Source organism: Macadamia integrifolia, chromosome 4 (assembly GCF_013358625.1).
Source record: "Macadamia integrifolia cultivar HAES 741 chromosome 4, SCU_Mint_v3, whole genome shotgun sequence".
Taxonomy (NCBI): Eukaryota; Viridiplantae; Streptophyta; class Magnoliopsida; order Proteales; family Proteaceae; genus Macadamia; species Macadamia integrifolia.
The window spans coordinates 8917164-8940624 of record NC_056560.1 but is presented as its reverse complement, the minus strand read 5'-3'; the positions used below and the strand labels follow the sequence as shown (position 1 = coordinate 8940624).

The following is a 23461-nucleotide window of genomic DNA, read 5'->3' as shown; positions in this document are numbered from 1 at the left end:
AAAAAAAAAAGTGTGGGGAAAAGAAAAAGAAAACCGAACTAGAGCCCAAAGGGTCTCTTATAAAGTTGTTATATAGTGATCAATGTTAGGTCAAGGTTAGCTTTCTAAGCATTGTGGACCCTATATGCTCTGTTGTTACCCCACATCATTATATACTTAATTGAATTTAAAAAAAAAAAAAACACAAGATTAGGATTGGAATATCAGATTGATAAATAATGGATAAGCTAGCTCATGATATACATAAAAAAATAAATTATAAAAGGAAAAAGAAGGAATATATATATATATATATATATACACATTAAAAGAGGGAATAAGAAATGAAAATAATTAAAATAGTGCATCAAGCGTGCCCCACGGGTGAAGGTGTCAATTGGGATAGTTTTGGATAGCAAGAAGTTTTCTAATCAGTTCTGGTCCCAAGGAACCAATCCAAAATTTTTCTAATTTATTAAATGGTTTCAAAATTAGGATCTAATCCTGATTAACATTGAACAATCCTATATCGATTCCTTAATGATTCTAGGACTTCAAATGCTCAAAGAAATCTAGAATTTCTTATTATACAAACAAACTCCCTGCAGGGGATAATCATCCTCGCACAGCGGTGCTCAACTGGGATCAACAACGGTGCTTGGTTGTGATCCTAAGGATTCTCAAAAAGTTGGTGCGGATAGTCCATATTGGCAGTCATGCAAGACTATGAACCTTGGGATTCTCTACAGGGGATGATCGTCCTCGCACAACGGTGCTCAGCTGGGGTCAACAACGGTGCTCGGTTGTGATCCTAAGGATTCTCAAAAAGTTGGTGTGGATAGTCCTACAAATGATACATGTATTCAATCTTTATTTTTCTTGGAAGTCACGACATAAATCTTATAGTTTATCACTATTAAATATTAACTAGGCTAAATATGCACCTTAAACGGGTCCCGTTGGTTTCGATTCTAGCTGATTCCTTATTGGCCTTTCAATCATGTAACCAAAAACAAACCTACCCTAGAACCACCCAAGTGGATTCCCAATTCTAATCCCAATTGACACCCCTACCCAATGGGGATGGAGATTAGACCCTAGTCTCAAGTCATGAACCCTTGCCGACACTGAGCTACCCCCTTGGGAGCTTTTTTTTTTTTTTTCAACTTACTGTTCAGGCAAGCCATTTGGGGCTGCAACTTACTAGTGGCCTAACTCTTAAAGGTTTATAATCTATTTTTCAGTGCAAGCCTACATTGTACCTTTCAACAAAATGGGTCATGACAAGGTAGATGGAGCCAAGCACCTTATGGAGTATGCCAGGTTTAGCTCATAGTGTATTACGGATTTAGAATCCTATTTGAAAGTCAACTTTCTATTGGATATTGCATAGTTTCAGAACCAATAGTGATATTGATATGTATTGGTCGTATCAGATGTTTTGATGTTTTATTCAAGATCATTGTTAATGAAAACACATTTAAAATGGTTTTTTTTTTTACCGTAGTTTGGCATTTGTCTCATAACAATATAGAGTAAAGGCAAATGGCTAACAATCCATTTAAAATAAAATACATTTATATTTTTTTTTATTTCTTAAGATCTTGAACATATTAAACACAATGACTTACTTAATTGACCATATCTCTTACCTGAACTTAACAGAAAAATGAAGTCTTACTCTGTTAATTTCTTTGAAACTAAAAGAAAATTGGAAAATGTCACCAGTGGGTGACCATAGTGCGACCAGCTGATGAAGCAACTCATGTTCTTGGAGTCTGTGCCATTTTATGGTTCAGATATGGCCTTTACCTTTTCTTTTTATACAAGAGAAATATGGACTTGAAAGTTGAAACTCAAAAAAGCTTACAATTTAACAACCCTGAAAACCAATTGGAAAGTAATAAATAATTAAAGATGATAGAAAGAATGGACTTTGACTAGTTTTAAAACAGAGGTATCAGCATCACAGAATGTCTGCTTCAGACTGGAAGTGAGTGAACAAAAATTATCTCACCTGCTAAAGCCAGCCAACTAGTAGGTCATAGGACTTTAATGGTGAGAGAAATTTAGAGAGAGAGAGAGAGAGCCAGCTATGGGTAATGGGCCCAAGAAAGCTCCTCTCTTCTTTCGGTTCTGTTAACCTTGACACACGACAGGATGAAGTCAAGTGGCTAAAGTGATACATCAAAAGCTGTTTGCCAGTGTTATCATCTCTGATACAGTGATCCCCTTTAAAGTCTTTTAAGGCAATAGAAATCTGAGGAATCAAGTCCAACTTAAGAAGCTAACATCAAAACTTTAAGAGCTTAAGAAATATAAATGGGCTTTCTTGATTGACATGTTAAACAAGATTAAGGTTATGATTAAATCAAAAAAGCATGATCTATTCGGTGGGACCTGTCAACCTGACAGCCAATAAGATGAAAAGACACAATAGCAAATGGAAATAATAGGGAAAGGGACAAACAGTGAAAGTTGGGTTTTGTGTGGGTGGGTGGTAAGGTGGTTCATGCAATAATACAAAAGCAAATAAGTCAATCAGTGTTAGTGTCGAACAAAAACATCAATCATCCTAAGTCCTCTTTAGCAGACCTTTACTGAAAAATATATATGTAAAGGGAAAGGGCATGTAGTGATCAGTATCCACTTCCTCTTGCATGTTCCATTTGTGAGACGAAAGCACTCCACCATCTATCCAATCCCATATGATAGTCTCTCTTTCTCACACATTGGACACCCACACATTTTCTAAGTTCACACGACTAATTCTTGATAGGGAAAAAGACAGATTCTTGATAGTGAAAAAGAACTCTTTCTGAGAGTATGGCTTACATCGGAAATCCCACATGTCTATCTCCCTTATATAGAAGGGTATTAAAGAGATGAACACAAGAAGTACTGGCATAGGCCATGCTCCCGGTAACCACTTCTCTAGTAGATATTACAATGGTGATGTACATGTACACTCTCTCTCTTTCTCTCCATGAACATCTAATCCTCTTTATACGAATCGTGAGGCATCCACTCCCATATGTCCCTTGGATTGGCATGGGAGATATGCCTTCACTTGTGACTGGCATGTTGATCCCCTACCCACAATTGTATATTAACTTTTATAGAGATGTCACCCATATAAGAGTTAACTTAAGACGAGCTAACTTGTCTAGTCAGGTTGCAAGTAAAAGGAGAATAATGGTGGTGAAATTAGGAAGGGAAATGATTCTCTAAGCAAGCGACATAAAGAAGTGTGCAAATGAGATGCAATATGATGATTTCATAAAAAGAAGGGCAATAAGATCATTTCATGTCAAGAGCGAAAACCTTTTCCTTAGTTGAAAAAGGAAAAAATAACATATTTTTTTAATCATAATTATATAATTTACTTAGAACGCTTACCATACTTGATAATTATACTTTTCATATATAATTACCACTTATGGTAAGAGTTCCAAGTAAATTTCAAAGTAATGTAAAATTTAATGACCAAATTTAGAATGTTTACTGGTACAGAACACAAAAGTTTCTATTATAGCTTTGTTTTTGCAAAATTTCTCTTCCTTTCATTTACTTCCAACCAGACAGCCTAATTTTGGAAGAACTTAGAACCACAAACCAACTCAACAAGTTTTCTTTTCCCACTGTACCCCTTTTTTTTTTCTAAACAAAATGAAGAAAAAAAAAATTAATTTGTCGAGAAATTATGTCAATGCGAAAAAACAAATTATATGAAATGTTTATGTTTATGCAAGAAATAAGAAACCTTTTTTAACCCAGAAAAAATTACACAATCGCGTTCATTGATTTAAATCACAGTATTGGTAGTTGGTACTGTATCACTCGCTGCAACTACCGATACCAAAACCACTACCGGTACTGATCAATCATATCAGAACATATTGATTCAATTCCAGATCAAACGGTCACTTTTTGAGCATATCAGCTCAGTATTGGTATCAGGTCCAACCAATACTAATACATAGCCACCGAAACTCAGGCGAGACTTACCGGCACAAAGAAGAGCAACTGCAGAAACTCAGCAAAAACGGGTGGTGAGATAACCGGGCTTGGTAATAGCACTTATAAATTTTGGTCAAGCATGGTCTGAAGCCAAGCCAAATGAAAACACTCATTCGGACAAAAAAGTAGATGAAGCAAACAGTCAAAATTCAAAATGATGATGCCAGACAAATAAGTTGCAGCAAAGCATCAAACTTAAAAATAAAGATGCCAAAAAGAGCAGATGAAGCAAAAAAATCAACTTCCCTAGAAATAGAAGGTCTCAAGTCCAAAACCTCAATTTCCGAATCATAATTCTGTGTTTTTTCATCATTTGTTTTGTTTCTGGGTTGACAATGAACTTATGAACTCCAATAGAACTTCAGATCGTTAAGAATAAAATTGATCTTTTACCAGACAAATCAACTGCAGGACCTGTTGCTACACAAATCTTCAACCAACCCCAACACCCCACACACCACCACCCCCACCCCCCCCCACCCCCCCCCCCAAAAAAAAAAAATTAATCGACCCAAAAATAGACCAGGCTGGGGTTTACTCAACCCAGTGCCTGAAAAGAAAATCCAAGTGGTTACCATGTATGATCAGAAATAACCAACTTTAGTCCTATACCGTTAGACCTAAGAAAATTTTACATCTAACTTTCAGGCAACTCATCAATACTGGATATCCTTTTTATTCAACATTCAAAATCAAGACACTGAAGGGTTCCAGCTGCGAATTGAATAACTGTAAAGTTGATAACTTACAATGAGCTTTTTGAAACTAACCAGGTCAGAACTGATCATTTTGAAAATTTTACATAAGCTCACAAACTACAACCACTAATTTTTCCCCATGATACATCTGACAAGGTCTAGAATGCGAAAATAATCATAAAATAAAGAAGAATGTTTGCCCTCAAGCCCATCTCTGCTCACCCGGTTGCTGCCCGTAAGGTTGTTGCATGGACTCCCACCAATAATAAGATCAAAGCCACCAAATGAGCTTATCAGCTGTTCTAATCTATCAGCATTCAATTTTCGAATATCCGTAAAGTCAATCAGATTACCTGTCTGGTTTGTTTGCTCCCACCAGCTCCGAAGAATATCCCTGCTGGTTTCTGAAATTTCAACCGCAACAACATTCTTCAAAGGTATACCAAGCCGATGTAGAGCTACTTCAGCACCACCAATTCCAGAGAAAAGCGATAAGAGGTTAATTCCACCAGGGAAAATTTCCTTTAAGACAGAAAGATGATAGGCCACTGTGTCAACCTGAAACATGTTCAGCTTTTTAACAAGGAGATACTAAAGAGAAAATTGAACCCCCGAAACGAGTTCATCTTTTTAACAAGAAATTCATGGAAACCTAAGGAATGCTAACCTGAAACGAATTACCCAATGCTTTAAGTCTATCAGTTCTACTAATTCCACCACCCCTTGTGTGGTTCTTTGGAAACCCTAATAACATTTCAATCTCATCAGGCTCAAGAGTTGCAACCTTATTCCTTCCAACCCACACAAGATTCCATTTTCGGCATTCATCAAGGATATCCTTCTGGACCTGCAGAGGTGGAACACCTTCACAGCCTTCAAGGGCCCTCCGAATCTTCTCAGTTGTCTTGGCACTCGCAGTAACAGTCTGTATGCAATTTAACTTTGACCTCCGATCCCACAAGGGCCACCATTTCCTGGTTAAAGGAAGGGCCTCATGTATGGTCCGTGGTTGAAGAGGTAGAAGAGGGCGTCTATTGTGGATTGGGAGATTGTGAACGTAGCCTCTCTTTCTTGCAGCTGCACAAAAATACTTTGAATCAACAAACTCTGGCTCGATATCATACAAGAATCGTGAAATCGTACTCCAAACGCCTTTAGGAGTAAATGCCACATTTTCATAATAGAAGTATGGTGGCCCAATGGCTGCCTCTGGAAGCGTTCTATGAGTCCTGAGTGGCGGTTCACCAGGGACCCCAAATCCTAGCATTGGGTTTGGGAAATGAATTGCGTCATCATCTTCATCCAGGACTTTCTTTTCGTACGCTTTTTTCCTTTTCCTTTCCCACCTTTCATCATCGAAGTGTTGGCGCTTCTTGTCTTTATGAGGATCAATTTGGATACAACTTGGGCCTGACTGTAAAAAAAGGAAAAAATTTGTATCACTTATTTCAAAATCCACATAACTTTACAACAAAGATGAGGAGAATAGTGAACTTTCAAAAGTATTTGAAAACAGATTGGTGAGTGCTACATGGTGGGAATAATCCCAAATTGGAAAACTTTCAGAACTTGGATGCTATATTAGTTGGGCCTACTAGCATAAAATTTTGGGTTGGATGACTCAACTTGGTATCAGAGCCACCAGACCCAACATTAATGATAATCCGTGTTTGGCCACCCAAAAGAGGGTTCACATGTGCCACATGTAATGCCACCCAAACGAGGGGAAATGTTGGGAATAACCCTACATTGGAATCTCTAGGACCTTAGAGGCTATACCAGTTTGACCTCTCCACCGAATAGCTTAAGCTTTTGGATTGAATAATTCAACACTACACACCGGATCCTAAATTGGGTTGAGGATACCTGATCTTCCTGAGATAAATGAGGCAGCTCCCCATCAGCCACCCTTGCCATTTGAGCAGCAGATATGAAATCAGTAAGCACAACGATTGAAGAGTCTGGACCTGCAAATGTTGAAGTAGATTCTAGAAGAACAGTTGATACAGAGATTGAAAACGTATGTATAAACTGAAGAACACTAGTTGAAAGGAATTTTTTAGACATTAACTCATTATCATGGTGTTAATGGAAGAGAAAACTAGTTGAGTCCAATAATTTTGGTCGAGACTCGGTCCAGTTTTTTAGACATAGCTTGGACTAAATGAAATTCTTTTCAAATCTGGCACTTTAATTTTCACCTCATTCTGAAGCACCAGTAGACAAAATCTGGTTAGTTGCAGAGAAAACAACCACTCCAGACTTCCTTCAGGTGGAAAAATAGGAAAGCTCACCTAAGTTCCTAAAGAAGACAATTTGGAAATTTCTTAAAGAAAGATCTCCTCCCCCCTCCCCCACAACCCCCTTAATTGAAAAATGAAAGAAGAATTGGAAGATGAACAAGTAATGCAGATTGATCAGAGGATCTGCTGGTGGTGGACTTTCTTTAAGGGTAGAAGGAAAGAAACTGCTAGCAATGGAGCTACAAGGATAGTTAAGAAAGGGAGTCGCTAGGAGGAGGGGAAGGGAGAAGTTGTGGGGGAAGAGAGAGAATAAAAGAGAGGAAAAGAAATCAGGTCTGGGATACCAATTCCGTACACCAAGCTCAACAGCTCCAAAACTCTTTATAAAAAAATACTCATTCTTTACTCAAATCATCTCCAATTGATGAGGGGTGTACTACATGTATATTGTATTTGAACCTCCTAAAATTTCTAAATTGACCCATTAAAGGACTCCTAATCACTCTCACACACTGAATAAAGTAAATAAACTGAAAATAGAACTCTACCTAGCTGTTAAGTACCATAATATAACCCAAATACTGAATTAAAAAGGACTCTTTCTAGATTAAATGTACTTAACAGCACATGGGACCCACACAATCTTATCTATATACTTAATCCCAAATGCCAACCCGAGTCCTTAACTTTCGTACTCCACTTGAGGTTCCCTTGGCCTTGACTACCTTACTTCTTCTACAAGGTGTTCGGTTGTGTTTGCGTTGCCCGAAATCATCATCTCCATGGCAAGTTAGATCCGAGGGGGCTCAAGTGTGTGTGTTCATTGGCTACTCTTCTATCAAAAGGGTTACAAATGCTACCACCCTCCATTGCGTCGTGTGTTTGTCACTATGAATGTGGTCTTTCATGAGTCTGCTGCCAATTTTCCCTGGCACCCCTTCCAAGGGGAACCTTTCTTTGGTAAAGATGTGCCGCCACCTCTTGTTGTTCCTCCCTTAGACCCTCCAGCTCAACTACCCTTAGTTCCTTCAGTTTAGAAGGAGATACAAGACACTTGTCAGCCCATTGTAGAAGTGTACGTTCGTCAGAATCATGAGCACAAATAGATACCATCACAGCTCCACATATTCGACCCAGTCAACTACCACCTCTTGATAAAGGTGCTACTCCATTTAGTAATTTCTTTCCCGAGTCTCCTAGCATATCTGATCCATCTCTTGACTTACCTATTGCTGTTCGCAAGGGGACGAGATCTTCTACCCAACAACCTATTGCTAAGGTGGTGGCGTACAAATCTGTATCCCCTTTATATTGTGCTTTCATATCCTCTCTATCTTTTGTTTCTCTTCCCATGATTGGTAGGAGGCTCTTACCAACCCACCATGGAAGGTAGCCATGGTTGAGGAGATGCGAGCTGTAAAGAAGAATGATACTTGGAACTTGGTGTGTCTTCCTCCACACGAGAATGGTGAGCTGCAAGTGGGTGTTTACGATGAAGCAAAATATGGATGGCACAGTGGCTCGATAAAAGGCTAGGTTGGTCACTTGAGGATTCACTCAAACCTATGGTCTTGATTATCAGGAGACATTTACTCTTGTCGCAAAGATGAATAACATCCGTGTGATTCTTTCATGTGCAGTGAATCTGGGATGGGAACTCCAACAAATTGATGTAAAAAATGCATTTCTTCATGGAAAGCTTGAAGAAGCATATATGAAACTTCCTCCTAGATTCTCTTGTTAGAAAACTAAAGTGAAAGTTTGCAAGCTCAAGCATGCGCTATATGGGTTGAAGCAATCTCCTCATGCTTGGTTTGGGAGATTCCATAAAGCCATGATGTCTATAGGCTACACTCAAAGCCACATCGATCACACATTGTTTATCAAGCGATCTAGCTCCAAGATTGCCATCCTGATTGTTTATGTGGATGAAAATTGTTGTCATTGGTAGTGATATGGAAGAAATCTCGTGTCCCAAAGCTTACGTGGGTTGAGAATTTGAGATCAAGGACCTTGGCAAGTTACGCTACTTTCTTGGCATTGAAGTTGCCCGCTCCACCAAGGGTATCTTTCTATCTTAATAAAAATATACCCTTGACCTGTTAATTGAGATAGGGATGCTTGGAGTAAGCCTTCAGACACTCCTCTTGAATCCAATGTTCACCTCTCCAGTAAGAATGGAGATCCTGTGGATAGAAGACAGTATCAACGGTATTGTTGAGAAATTGATCTATCTATCACACACCCATCTAGACATTGTCTTTGTTGTAGGCCTGATTAGTTAGTATATGCATAATCCTCATTCCACACATTTAAAAGTTGTGCATTATATCCTAAGTTATTTGCAATCTACACCAGGAAAATGGATTTTTTTCTCTTCCCATGGTCACTTGCGCATTAAAGCCTTTACAGATGCTGATTGGGCTAGTACTCCTGATGACCAGAGATCTCTGATTGGCTATGGTACTATTGTTGGTGGCATCTAGTCAGTTGGAAGAGTTAGAAACAAGTTGTTGTTCGGTCTAGTGCTGAAGCTGAATTTTAAGCCATGTCTCAAGGCATTTGCGAGTTGATGTGGTTCCAAAGTCTTTTGAAAGATCTTGATCTCCCTTACCAATGTTGTGGTACTGTGTTAGTAAGTCTTTAGCATTGCACACAATCCAGTTCAGCTTGATCGTACGAAGCACGTAGAAATTGATCGTCATTTTATTAAAGAGAAGTTGGAACAAGGATTGATCCACATTCCTTTTGATTAGTATGGAGATCAATTAGCTGATTTTTTTACCAAAGGGTTAAGTAGTTAGTTGTTTCATTCAATTATGAGCAAGTTGGGCATGTGTGATATCTATGCACCAACTTGAGTGCGAATGTTGTAAATATGGGTACAAGGGTAAATCTGTCCTATGAGGGAATTCTTATACTTGTACCTTATTTCACTTATTATAAATAAAGTAGGGGCTGTCAGTCTAGACAGTCAATCGTTCCTCTCAATCGAACAAAACTTAAGCTACCTTCACTATTTCAGCCACTTGCAGGGATGATGTGGCAGACAGATAATTCATCAGATAGGAGATTCTCTAGTTCAGCATCAGGTGTTCAGTGCCCAGTAAACATCCACTCTATAATCACCATATGATAATTCTCCTGAAGTGTGCTAAATTCTCTAGCTATTGAGGTATACATTTGTTTTACGTCAAATGCCTACAGAATATGACTCTTATTTGCAATGTCACCAAGGGCTTTGGACTGGAATTTGCCACAATGATAGCTAATAACATGGTAAATCCCTTTTAGTCACCACAAAGCTTTCCCACGTAAATTTCCCATACCCCTTTTGTGTTTTCCATTCAGCAAGAAATCCCATCTGTGAAACAAATATATTTAGCTAAACTTACATTCAGGTGAAACACATAAGGAAATTAAAAACAAAAAACATGTTTTTTTAGAAATACTTGATTTAGCTCTAAATACCATCTCTGCGCTCATATACTTAATCTCACCTTCAAAGATATTGCAAATACAAATGGCAACAAGGCTATAAGCATTAATGTCAACTTAATACGCACCACATCTATCAATAGCTGCTGAAACCTCCTCAATGCAATAACCCATGTCCACCAAGAGCAACAATTTCTTCTCCTTGTCAGACAAATGATCCATGTTTTCCTAGAAAGAGAAACTGTTAAATCACAAATTCACAACTACACGGTACACCAAGGGAAAGAAAATGGAATGAAAATTTTCATTGTATTTCATTTGACTTTCTTTTCTCACATTTAGTTTTTGCCTGGTTCCATGTGGCCGACCCCATTAAGTTGGGATAAAGGGTGAGTTTGTTGTTGTTATCAACAAGTACCTTAGAATAAACTTTCGATACAAAAACTCCCATAGTTTCCATTCTGTCATTGCTACAGTGGACAGATCATCAACCATAACATGACAACCGGAATAACAAATAACCAAACATAGTTAATGGCACATATAAACAAGAAACATCAAGTATTCTCAACACAAACACATCCATGCATCCATGTTTTAGTCATTGTCTTCTCAGCACAAACAGAGCAGTCCACAGGGACCAAGCCACTACAATGTTCACTCTTCTTTAGTATGAATCGCTGTGCACGTATGCATGCCTAGTTCTGCTAGCATAATTGTCTCTTCTTCTATAAAATTTTATGCCTAAATGAATGAGGTAGACCTAAAAGACCCAGAGGGAAGGGGCAACACCTACCTCATCTCCAAGGCTACTATTTATATCTGATAGCTCATCAACGTCTGAAAGCTCATCAAGAAAATCTCCATCACTTTCTGGGGAATGGCTAGTAGAATCTCCATCACTTTCTGAAGAAAGGATATCAGAATTAATACTTTGGCCTTCCAGCGGTGACTTCTCAAGAACCTGTAAGAATAAAAAACAATGTATACATAAAAACATCATTAACCCAGAATAAGAGCCAAGTGGTTTCTTTCAACCACGGAAATGCAATTAGAGACCAAGATCAATATTAACTGCATCTATTGGTGTGACACCATAAACCATTTCCATGAGTGTGTAAGATGTTACATAGGTGCGTAAGGCAACATTATTGACCACATAAGGCCATGTCACAGTTGTGTTGTCTATGCAATATAGACAGATAGGTAGACTTACCAATATGAATAAACCAACTAACAGGAAGTGAAGTGGGAAGGAAAAAAAGAGAATTCCTGAATCAGGTCAACAGACCCAATGGAGGAACTAAAGAACTTTGTTGGTAAGAGAGATCAACCATCTGTATTGGATGAATACAAGGACTTTAAGAAACTTATGGTGATCTATTGTAGCCCTGAGTTACCAACATATTTTCAGTCATATTTTTCTTTCTCCTCACAAGTGGGCGAGCCTGTGGCACAACGGTTAAGTTGCACTATTGCAACCTGTTGGTCACAAGTTCAAAACTTGGAAACAGCCTCTTTTGCAAAGCAGGGGGTAAGGTTGCGTACACCCTTGCCCCTCCCAGACCTTGCAGTAGCAGGAGCCTCATGCACTGGGTTGCTCTTTTTTTTTTTTTCACAGAACTCAAAGGAAAAGGTAAAGCTGAGACACATTTCTATGCAAGAAAAATTGTTTCATTCATGCAGGTAAATTAAATACATCGAGGCACATGTACCTAATTCAACCATCAAATAATAACAAAAGGACCAACATAGCATCTGAAAGAGGGGAAGACAACCAACCGTGTATGTCAGTAGAGTTTCCAGTATTGCCTCCGTATTTTCTTCTCCTAAAAATGATATTGCAACAAAAATTTTAGTGAAGCATCTTGAGATAAGAACACATGATCTAGATAAGAAATCCAAAGCTTTACCATTTTCCTTGATTGCTTTAGCCACTATGTTTTCAGAAAATCCCATTCCAACAAAATGACAAATCAGCTTGGAGTTGGAAGGTCCAGCTGCTGATGATGCATTAGCCTGGAAGTAGACAAAGGCAATCGACAATAATGATGGAAGGAAATGAACAGTAACAGTGGCAGTGGCATGTAGAATATTAAAAATAATGAATAGGTAAGGTCAATTTATGACAAGACAGGAACTTCTTCAAGATTTCCGTTGGCTTTATTGATGGGCCCAAGTAACGCATTCGTTTATCCTTAATTAAAGAAAAGCACAGGTAACCCCATGTGGGATGTCTGGAAGTTAAGAATTGAGAGAAACATAAGGTAAAATTTTAAAGCCAAAATAGTTGAAGTGCCATTTGGGAAAAAAAAAACTAGGATTTTAAGAACTCTGATGGCAAAGAATGCTGAGAGCAGTACGAAAGGAAAATCAATGTGATGCAGGAGAGGTTTGGGAACCAAGAACAAGTTTTCCTTTGTTGTCCCACTGCCTTCTTGCTATTAATTGATGAATCCCCATTGTGTTTGAGGCTATAATTTAAGATGAAAGTGGGGAAATGGAGACTGGTAGAAAAGGAATAGAGGAGAGGAAGAGGGTGGTAGCATAAGAGGGAAAAGCTAGGGAAGAGAGAGGGGGATTGGCTTCACACCATCTTGGATTCACTCAAATACTCATAAAAAGAGAGTAAAACTCACAAGTTCCAATATCCTTCATTCATTCATTTTCTTCCCATTCCTCATGAGTACAAAGGACCTTATAACATTACACAACCCAAAAAAAAAAAAAAAAAAAAAAGCAGTTGTTCCATAGAATAACTACCTACATAACTACATATTAAACCTCTAAACTGTTATTTCCTACAACAGCTAGCCATATAGCTACAACATAATAACAACAAAACAATAACAAACTAAGATAGTCTGCCCCAAATAAAAATACAACAAAATAAAAAAATAACTACACATAATGCTGGTCATCTAACAAAGTGACATGGTTGCATATGTTTGCGTCTCCTTTGATAAGTCCAAAATCCTGGAATGATGTCCTCATCATGATCGAGGTTTAAAATATATCTGAATAGCAGCAGACACCATGAGTGATGATGATGCAACAACCTTCAAAATCTCAAAATCCACCACTAAAATAAGTTTTTAGTCAACTGGAAAAAAAAATCTATTAAAAAAAGTGATTACGTATAGTGAATAGCCCATAAAACCCTAATGATCCCTACAAGAATCTTTTAGTCTTCTAACCAGTAATTACATCAAGGGTTGTTTTGGTATGATTTCTATTTCAATTTCATGGGGTGATTTCGATTTTGGAAGTTGTTTGGTTTGATTTTTGCACCTCTTTCAGTGAAATAGAAATCAAATTTCACAGAAATTCTAGAAATAGGTGAGAAGCACTTTCGATTTCGACATTGAAATTGCATTCACTCCTGCTCTTTAATACGTACATTGTAAATTCGATGGGCAAAAGCAGTAAAAAAAAAAAAAACCACCGCCCTTCTTCTTCTCATGATGGTCTCACTCACCACCTCCATGCCCCCAACCCCCCACCACCTGCTCGCACCAGCTCCCTGTGTAGTATACAATTAAACTACCGTCAACATGACCGACCCTCGATTTCTTTGCTTCTTTTCTGCCTACTTCAATGTAAGGTCTCACTCTCTCTCTTTTGTCTCTGTATATTTTTTGTGTTTGTTTTTTGTTGACCATCTATTGATCTTCAATATCAATTGTGTGTTTGTATGTTTTTACCATAGTTGTCACGGCATCGCCTAGGCGGCGATTTGGTGTCCCGGTGGAAATCAGAGGGCATGGCAGTACACCGATTTATGTGAGTCATGACTGGCGGCCGCCAGGGTCGTATAGGCATCGCTAAGGCAACGTCATGGACACCATCTCACGCCTATTATACTAATCGATCGCTTTTTTTTTTCTTTTCTTTATTTACTTGCTATTAGGTGAAACCGTGAAATACAAAAAGAGAGAGTTGAAAACCCTCAAGTCTTAAGTCGAAAACCCTCGAAGCTGACCTGCCGCCTCTGACTGCTGACCTCCTTCTCCGGCACCGGCAGTGAACCTAAACCCTCGAAGCTGACCTGCGACTGCTGACCTTCTCCTTCTCTAGCACCGGCAGTGAACCTGACCCTCAAAGTTGACCTATGACTGCTGACCTTCTCCTTCTCCAGCACTGGCAGTGAACCTAAACCCTCGAAGCTGACATGCGACTGTTGACCTTCTCCTTCTCCGACGACTGACATCCTCCTTCTCCTTATCCGGCAGCAAAACCAAGGTAAAGGGCCGCCTACGACGTCTTTCTCCTTCTCCTTCTCCTTCTTCTTCGTCTTCTTCATCTTATTCTTCTCTGCTTCTCTTTCTTCTTCTTCTTCTTCTTCGTCTTCTTCATCTTATTCTTCTCTTCTTCTCTTTCTTCTTCTTCTTCTTCAGTCCTTCTCTCCTCCTTCTTCGTCTTCTGCTTCTTATTCTTCTTCTTCTCTGCTACTCTGCTTCTCTGCTTCTCTTTCTCCTTCTCTGTTCCTGACGAGTGACTCCCTTCTTCTCTTCTTCTCTTCTTCTCTCCTCTCCTCCTACGTCTTCTGCTGCTTCTCTTTCTCCTTCTTCTTCTTCAGTTCTTCTCCTTCTTTATTCCTCCTTCTATGATTAATGTTTCATAACAGCATAAATAGAATTAGTTCTTAATCGAAGTATTAGATTGCTTGTTTTACTGCCTTATTTTAATCCTTTCTTGGATCACTTGTTAAGTTGCTTCTGACTACTGATTTGAATTTTTTTTGGATTTTGATGTTGTTCTAATGGTTTTTGGTTAACATATATGTTAATGTTACTGTTTAACAAGTGTTTATATCTTTACAGCTCGTATAGTTGTATACTTAAATACTTAATGTTAATGTTATTGTTTAACATACTTTGTTACTCTGTTTTGTAACTTGTAGGATAATAGGACTATAGGAGTTCATAATGGATGGTACTATTGGTGGTAGTCGTGGGGGTGATAATATAAGCACGGCTGCATATGATCCGTCCAAAGACCCAACCAGGAAGGCCAAATCAAATGACCTTGGGTGGAAGTATGGGTATTGGCCTGACCTTTCAAACAAGAACCTTGTTAAGTGCACTCTTTGTGGAAAAAACCTCAAGTGTGGAATTAAAAGGTTAAAGCAACATTTGGTGGGTGGATATGGATATGTTGCTAAGTGTACCAAGACAACTGTAGCGATTGCTACAGAGATGAATGCAGCTCTTATGCGCAATCAGAAGATAAGGATGCAAGACATTTTGGATGATGATGATGTTGATCTTGATGTTGATGTTGGTGCTGGTGCTGGTGCTGGTGCTGGTGCTGGTGCTAGTGTTGGTGTGGATGTTGATATAGAAGTTGAAGGTCATAGACAGTCTAGTAGGACTCCTTCTTCTACAACCTTTAGACTTATTCCTAGCTCTGGGACAAATACTAAGAGAAAGAAAGTAGTCATTCAGCCACAAGTAAGGGGCCCCATGGATACTCATGTTAGACGGACTCCTGAGCAAGTGGTTGTTGAGAGGCATCTTAAAGGTAGTACTCAGACTACTATAGATAACCGGTTTAGATCAGCAGAAGAAAAAAAGAGAGTTGATAATCACATTGTTGACTGGGTTTATCAGTGTGGTATTCCATTCAATGCTCTTAAGTCAAGAAGGTTTGAGGTGATGGTGGAATCTATTGCATAGTACGGATCAGGATATAAGCCCCCAAGTTATCATGAAGTGAGAGTGCCATTGTTAAAGGCAGCATAGGATAAAACTGCAGAGATGAAGAATAAATATGAAGAGTATTGGAAGCAGTATGGGTGCACTCCAATGACTGATAGGTGGACGGATAAAAGAGGAAGGCATTTAATTAATTTCCTCGTTAACTGTCCAGAGGGGACTTATTTTATGGAATCTATTGATGCATCTAGTATATCTCAACTGCAGAGAAGTTGTTTGAATTGATTGACAACAAAGTTCAAGAAATTGGTGAGGACTATGTTGTGCAAGTTGTGTCAGATAATGCATCGGCTTATAAATTAGCCGGTACATGCTGATGCAGAAGAGGACAAAGCTATATTGGACTCCTTGTGCAGCGCATTGCATTGACCTGATGTCGGAGGAAATAGGATTCTTGAAATCTAATAGGAATGTGATAAGTAAGGCAAAAAAAGTAACCAACTTCATTTACAAGCACACACACATTCTTGATGCAATGAGGGCTAGAACAAATGGGAGGGATCTTGTGAAGACAGTAGCTACTAGATTTGCAACTGCATTTCTGACACTTCAAAGCTTGTTAAAACATAAATATGACTTAAGACATTTGTTTATTTTTTAATAATGGACTAATTCTAATTTGGTAAAGACCGAGGCTGGGAAGAAAGTGGTTGAGACGGTGTTTGCTGTAGCATTTTGGAATGGTGTGAAAAATTATCTTAGAGCTTCAAAGCCACTTCTTACTATCTTGAGGATTGTGGATGGTGATGAGAGGCCTTCTATGCCTAAGGTTCAATTTGCCATGGATGAGGCAAAAAAGAAAATAAAAGAAAATTTTGGGAATAAAGAAAGGCAATACAAGAAAGTGTTAGATATTAAAAGGCGTTGGGAGATTCAGATGGGGCGTCCTTTGTATGGAGCAGCACTATTTCTTAATTCTGACAATTTTTTTTCTTATAAGGAAGGTGATGATGGTGGCTACCAAATTATATCTTCTCTACAGCTTGCATTTAATGAAGTAGAATGATACATGAACCAGCTTTACAAGACAAGATAAATACTCAAGCCACTTTGTATAGATATTCTCGAGGTGATTTTGCCTCGGATATGACGATTAGATCACAGGCAACCATGAGTCCTAGTAAGTAGAGTACATTGTTTAGTTGTTTTGTTTGTGTGATATATTAAATATTAATATAACTATTTTTATATATATTTATTTTTTATAGTTACTTGATGGGGTTCATTTGGAGGTCATGCTTTTGCGCCTTCAAAGGTTGCAAGACGTATTCTAGGGCTTTGTTGCTCCTCTTCTAGTTGCGAGCGCAACTGGAGCACATTTGAGTTTGTAAGTAGCTGGGTATTACATCTATTTCATATTTTAGACTTTTATTTTTGGAATAATAACTTTGTTTGTTGTTCTCTATTGTTTATGAATTCGATTCATACCAAGAAGAGGAATAGGCTAGAACATCAACGTTTGAATGATCTAGTCTATGTTCAATACAATCGCCGCCTAGAAGAAAGGTTTCAACAAAGGCGTCTCGATAAGAGAAATTATGATCCACTTGTGCTTGACAAACTGGAATGGAGTAGTGAGTGGAGGATCGACGAGCAAGTGGATGATGTAATCCATCCCGATGCTGATCTCACATGGAACGTTGCTGGTAGAGCAATGGGGGCAACAATGGAGGGGCCCAATCGACCCAGGAGAGCTCAATCATCAACCTTTAGAGGAAATATGTGCTACATACGCCGTGGTAGAGGGAGTGCTGTTGGGGAGTCATCAGAATCAGATGGGGAAAAAGATTTGGAAGAAGAGGATGATGTAAATGATGACTTGGATGTCATAGATAACTTTAGTGAAAATGCAAATGCTTCTAGTGGACAACAAAGGAATCTGCCATCTGCTGATTTATTGGATGATTACGATGATTAAGTTATTTGTGTTTGACTGTTTGAGTATTTGGATTTTATGTATTATTTAAACTTTAAACTTTAAACTTGAACTTTGAACTTGGATGATTAGTTAAGTTTTCTTTTTTTATTTTATGAATTCATTTGCTATCAAGCTTCATTGCTTCACTAAGTCATTAATAGCTTGACAGGTTAGCCACTTATCTTATCATTTGATCTATTCTTAGGTTTCCAAATATATATCTTTGATTCATATATGATATATTGACATATATGCTTTTTACTTTGTTCAAGTTGCTCACTCACCTCCAATCATTGCTTTTAAGCTTCAGTCACAGGTTAGCCTTTTACTTTTTACTTTTGTGTGATGTACATGTTGATTTTTATGACTTGAGTGATGACTTGATGTATAATTGAATAAGTTAATAATTTATGTTGATTTTTTATGACATGATATGGCTATGTTGATTTTTTGATGATTTGATGTTCCTTAATGTTTGTTTTATATATTATAGGGTATATGTTCTAAGCTTGTAGCAGGCTAAATAACTTTAAAAAATAGGAAAAATAAAAAAGTAGCATACTAAATAATTTTAAAAAACAAAAATAAAAAATAAAAAATGACACGGGTGATTTGATCGCCATGGCAACGCCAAAACGGGCGATTCATCGCCAAATCGATTAGCCACCACTCCACCGCCTTGGATCGATTTGACGCCGTGACAACTATGGTCTTTATAGAATATTGTAGTTTTTTTTTTTTTTTATCATACAAAGTTATCCAGTGATTGTGGTCTATGGATCTCAGATTTTTGGGGAATTTGTGTGCCTTGTTACGGGAACTGAGAACCATATTTTGGAGGTGGGTTTTAAGTTTTGATGCTTAATTTCTGAAATTCAGTTTTCTCAGTGTGGTCACTGTCTCTTCGTTAGATGTTGTAAATTAGCACTAATCAGGAGTTGAATCACATTCAAAACAGAAGAAAAAACAAAAAGAGAACATTGGTTCCAGTTTATTGATGTTTAATCATAATCGATGCTGTACTGACTATAAAGGGTAGTACTACGCTTTGATCCTACCCAAAAATTGAGGAAAAACGAGTAGAAGAATTTGAAATTTTTTGCTGAGCTGATGTGTTATTATCTTGATTCTGTTGGACTTTTCACCTTAATTCGAGGGAAGGGAAAGTGATAAATTAGTACTTTGTGGTGTTTCTCATTAAATTCCTAGATATCTCATGGTCCTCCAAATGTTAAGTGATTCTTGGAAATGTATGGATTTTGGTTACTGGAATGTCCCCTCTCAATTTGCTTCTCATCCACAATTATACTATAGTAAAATATTTGACTAGAGTGTATATTTGGGCCCAAGGTTCACGGTATTGGGTTTCGACCTCTAGGGAGACCGAAATTTAGGTGGAAACTTGAGAAATTTCGAGGATGCAAGGGAATTTTTTCTGGTATGGTGGAAACTTAGGTTTTGACCCCCAAACAGTGTTTTTTTTTTTTTTTTTTGTCTGATATTTTGTGTACAACCTATTTTAAACATTTCTAACACATTCACATCATTAGTTTCATTTAAAAAACACATAAAGTCTTACTTGTATGGTGAACCAAAGGTTTGATAATCATTACGCTGACTTGTTGGCTTAAATTCTGAAACTTTACTACATAATGACTATATAGAGTTTATAATGTACATCAAAACATAAGGCATAATCCAAATAATCCAAAATAGATAAAAATATTACATCATTAACAATTATTTATCAACACTGAACAGTAGTGACTCAATTCCAAGTAGAGTGTCTAGGCGGTTCCATCCAAGTAGTGACTCACTACCCTCAACCTCAAGGCACGCATGTTATCTTTTCTAACATTATTTAGCAAGCTATATATACTTTATATCATAAAAAATCAACATTAAGCCACATCAAATCATTAAAATCAACATTTAGCCACATCAAATCATAAAAAATCAACATTAAGTCACATTAAGTTATAAAGAATTAACATTTAGAGAAATGCTCTTGTTCTATAATAAGTTTGACTAGTCAAATGATTTTTATTTTTACATGAGACTTTTTATATCAGGTGTAACATAAAACCAGCTTTCCAACAAGTCTAAGATTACCTAAATCTGAGTTGTAATGACATAGTTCTACTTCGGTCAAACTTATTTTAAAGTGAGCGAATGCTGTTAAAATCGCCTGAATGAAAATGATTTTGGGGATAACAAGACAAAAGATTATTTTACTGGACTTTTGGTTTCTAACATTGTTTTAACATTATAGGATTTATAAAATTTTCATAATTGAGAAAAACCTCAGCATTTAAAAGTTGAAAATTGCCCTTATAACCAAAATCCAGTTTTTGTTCTTGGACTAGGGGGTTGACTTTTTATCTTTCAGGAATTTGATTTTTAAACTATTTTTATTGGATTCAAATAGGGGGTATTTCCTTATTTATGAATAATATCTTAAATAAATGAAATAACAAATATAAAAACCATTTACTTAAATAATATTTGGCATAAATAAGTGCTAAAAAAATGAAAAATCTCCACTGTTTTCCCAAGTTTCCCACACTTGGGAGAAAAAATGCACAAGAGAAGCTCGAAATTTCCCATGTTTCAGTCGAAACATAGGAAACCGGGTTGAAACTGATGGGGAACCCTTAGGGAACGGAGGGGAAATCAGAGTAGAGAGGGGAAAACACGGAGAATCACACTTTACACATTCATTCAATGATCAAATCACTCTCTAAATCTTCAATCGATTACAACCAATATATAGGAAAATAGGAACATAAAATTAGAAACTTAACTGAAATGGAAACTAGCCTAAACTAGGAAACAACTATAAAAAGGAAACCAAGCAAGGAAATAAATCCTACTCCTATGTTCAAGTCTGGAAAATAAAAGCATGAAATAAAATACTAAGTAAACTACTAATTTTATTTCCAACCCTTATTGGACCAAAACCCTGGGCTGGACCAGTTCTTCTTGGCTCTTGGCTTCCAAAGTCGGTCATGCTGGTCCAACCAAGAAAGGGCAGCCGTATCTGCATCAACTCTCCTCCTCTGAAAAGAACTCGACTCCGCCGAGTTAGGGAAAGGACCGAGGAGATCGTCTGAAGGAATAGGCTAAATGAGGAACGATCCCACCATCTTCTTGAGCTTAACTTCAGGGAGATCTTTGGCAGGATGAAACTTCATAGTCTTGTTGGCATGCTTGAAGGCATAGGTATTGGCATAGCCACAATGTTGTACTTTCTTATCAAACAACCAAGGTCGACCAAGAAGGATATGGCACACCTTCAGAGGGAGGACATCACATTGGACTGTATCCTTAAATCCACCAATAGAATATGTGACTAAGCACTTATCTGTGATTTTGATATTAGAGTTGTTCACCCAAGCAACCTTGTAAGGATTAGGATGTGGTAATCCCAACTTACGAACAACGTCTTCAGAGACAACATTAGTGCAACTGCCTCCATCAATGACCAAGGTTAACAACTAATCATTGCACTTCACACGAGTCTGAAAAATACTACTGCGGTGCCAATCTTCATTTTCAGTGGCTTCTGAGTGGTCAACACATGACGAATGACATAAAAAGGATGTTGGTCCTCGTCACTGAGAGTGTCATTGACTTCACCTGTTGCACACTCTTCTCTTAAATCAACTGTGTCAGAACCAAGTTGCTCTTCGGGAATATATGGTATAGGAGTATCCTTATCAATAAAAGCAACCAAATGGCTGGGACATTGAGCACTGATATGTCCAAATCCATGTCATGAGTAGCACCGAACTGTAAATTTTAAAGAATCAGAAGGCTTATCTGAACCACGCCGAGGGGGTGAGTATGGGCTAGTAGGCCATGAAGATGACATTTCAAAGACATGTCGAGGTAGAGAATACGGCCAACTAGGTCGTGAAGAGACCATAGATGTAGCACTAGCCTGTGGTTTGCTAGATGACCTCTCTTGGGTAGGAGACTGTTGCCAAACGGAACTAGTACCTAGAGAAAAAGTATCTGCAAAATTTCTCCGATTGTATGGGCGTTTCAGACTTTCCTCAACCTGATATGCTACTTGTACGGCGTCTTCCATGGTAGGTAGTCGACTAGATGCAAGGGCAGCACTAAGTTAAGGGTGCAAACCATTGCGAAATTGGGCCACTAAGACTTCTTCATCCCACTCAAAGTCAGAACGAGTGGCCAAATAATAAAATCTAGCAACATACTCCTCAACAGTCAAATTCTCTTGTTTCAACCATGCAAATCTAAGATGCATGCGTTGCTTGTAATCAGAAGGCAAGAATCGCCGATTCATGACTTTATACATTTCAGCCCAAGTAGTGACCAAACCAATCCCTCGAGTTCGGTTCTATTATTGTTGCTTGATCCACTAGACTCAGGCTGTGCCTTTCAGTTTGGCCTCTGCAAATAGGATCTTTCGAGCCTCAGTCAACCCGTACCATCTGAAGAATGTATCTAAACTGTGAATCCAGTCAAGGTACAACTCTGGATTATTGTCTCCATAAAAATCAAGGACATCCAATTTTACTGCTCTTTCTGCTCCATCATCATGTCTACCAGTCCCATATGGTGATGGAGGTGGTGGTGGTAGTGTTACTGGCGGATCCTGTGGAGTGGTATTGGAAGAATCCCCAGATTGAATGGGACTCTTTCCTTTATCTGCTGCCACCAAACGATCAATAGAAACTTGCATGGATTTTACCATTGTTTTCAGCAACATGACCATGTTAGTGAGAGCATCAAATTTTGTATCAGTTTCTCCTTTATAAGAATTCAGCTGTTGAACAACTTCACTATTGGCTACCATGGTGATGATTAACAGAATAGCACTCAAGAATATATGGTAGAATAGTAAATAAATTTTTTTTTTCAGGGATGGCAGAATTGGTAATATTGAAAGTTCACTTTAAATCCAAAGGAACCTCTTAAGGGTATACTTGGAAGTGACTAAAAATTAGGACAAAAACAGATAATGGAGGAAGAGAAGGGTATTATTGGAAGTTCACAAGAGTTTAAAGAAAAAGGGAAGGATAAAATATGAGAGCGTGGGATGTGGGATTTTACCAACAAAAGGAGTCCTTCTCCTTCTTGGAGTCAGAAGTAGACGGAGAAGAAAGCGGAAGCTCGATATCCAGCGGTGGATCGATCGAACCAGGTATGTTCCTCTCTCTCTTCTTTTTCTTCTTCTTTCTTCTCTCCTTCTGTTCTTTCTTCTTCTTCTTCTGTACTTTCTTCTGTTTCTCTTTCTCTTCTCGTCTTCTGATTCTGTCTTCTCTCTCTGCTGCGTTTTTTTTTTTTTTTTTTCTTTTTTCTTTTCTTCTTCTTCTTCTAGTCTTCTGCTTCTCTCTTCTTCTTCTTCTCGTCTTCTGTTTCTTCTCGGTTCTTTTTTTTCTTCTTCTTGCTGCTCCTTTTCTCTTTTTTTTTTTT

At 38.0% G+C, this 23461-nt stretch overlaps 1 protein-coding gene across 5 annotated transcripts in view; it reads right to left on the bottom strand.

Moving 5' to 3' along the window:
- Positions 1-4641: 4641 nt before the first annotated feature.
- The window catches only part of LOC122075269 (DNA (cytosine-5)-methyltransferase DRM2-like), a 22281-nt gene continuing 3461 nt past the window's right edge, over positions 4642-23461 (bottom strand). For 4 of the 5 annotated variants that reach the window (XM_042640235.1, XM_042640236.1, XM_042640234.1 and 1 more), the window contains 7 exons: positions 12292-12397; positions 12161-12207; positions 11175-11342; positions 10507-10606; positions 6564-6664; positions 5365-6111; positions 4642-5255 (listed from right to left, as the gene is read on the bottom strand). In XM_042640235.1, coding sequence (XP_042496169.1) covers positions 4824-5255; positions 5365-6111; positions 6564-6664; positions 10507-10606; positions 11175-11342; positions 12161-12207; positions 12292-12397 — 1701 coding nt within the window. In that variant the 3' untranslated portion in view covers positions 4642-4823. The remainder of the gene's footprint in view (positions 5256-5364; positions 6112-6563; positions 6665-10506; positions 10607-11174; positions 11343-12160; positions 12208-12291; positions 12398-23461) is intronic. The other variant, XM_042640237.1, reaches the window with a different exon arrangement.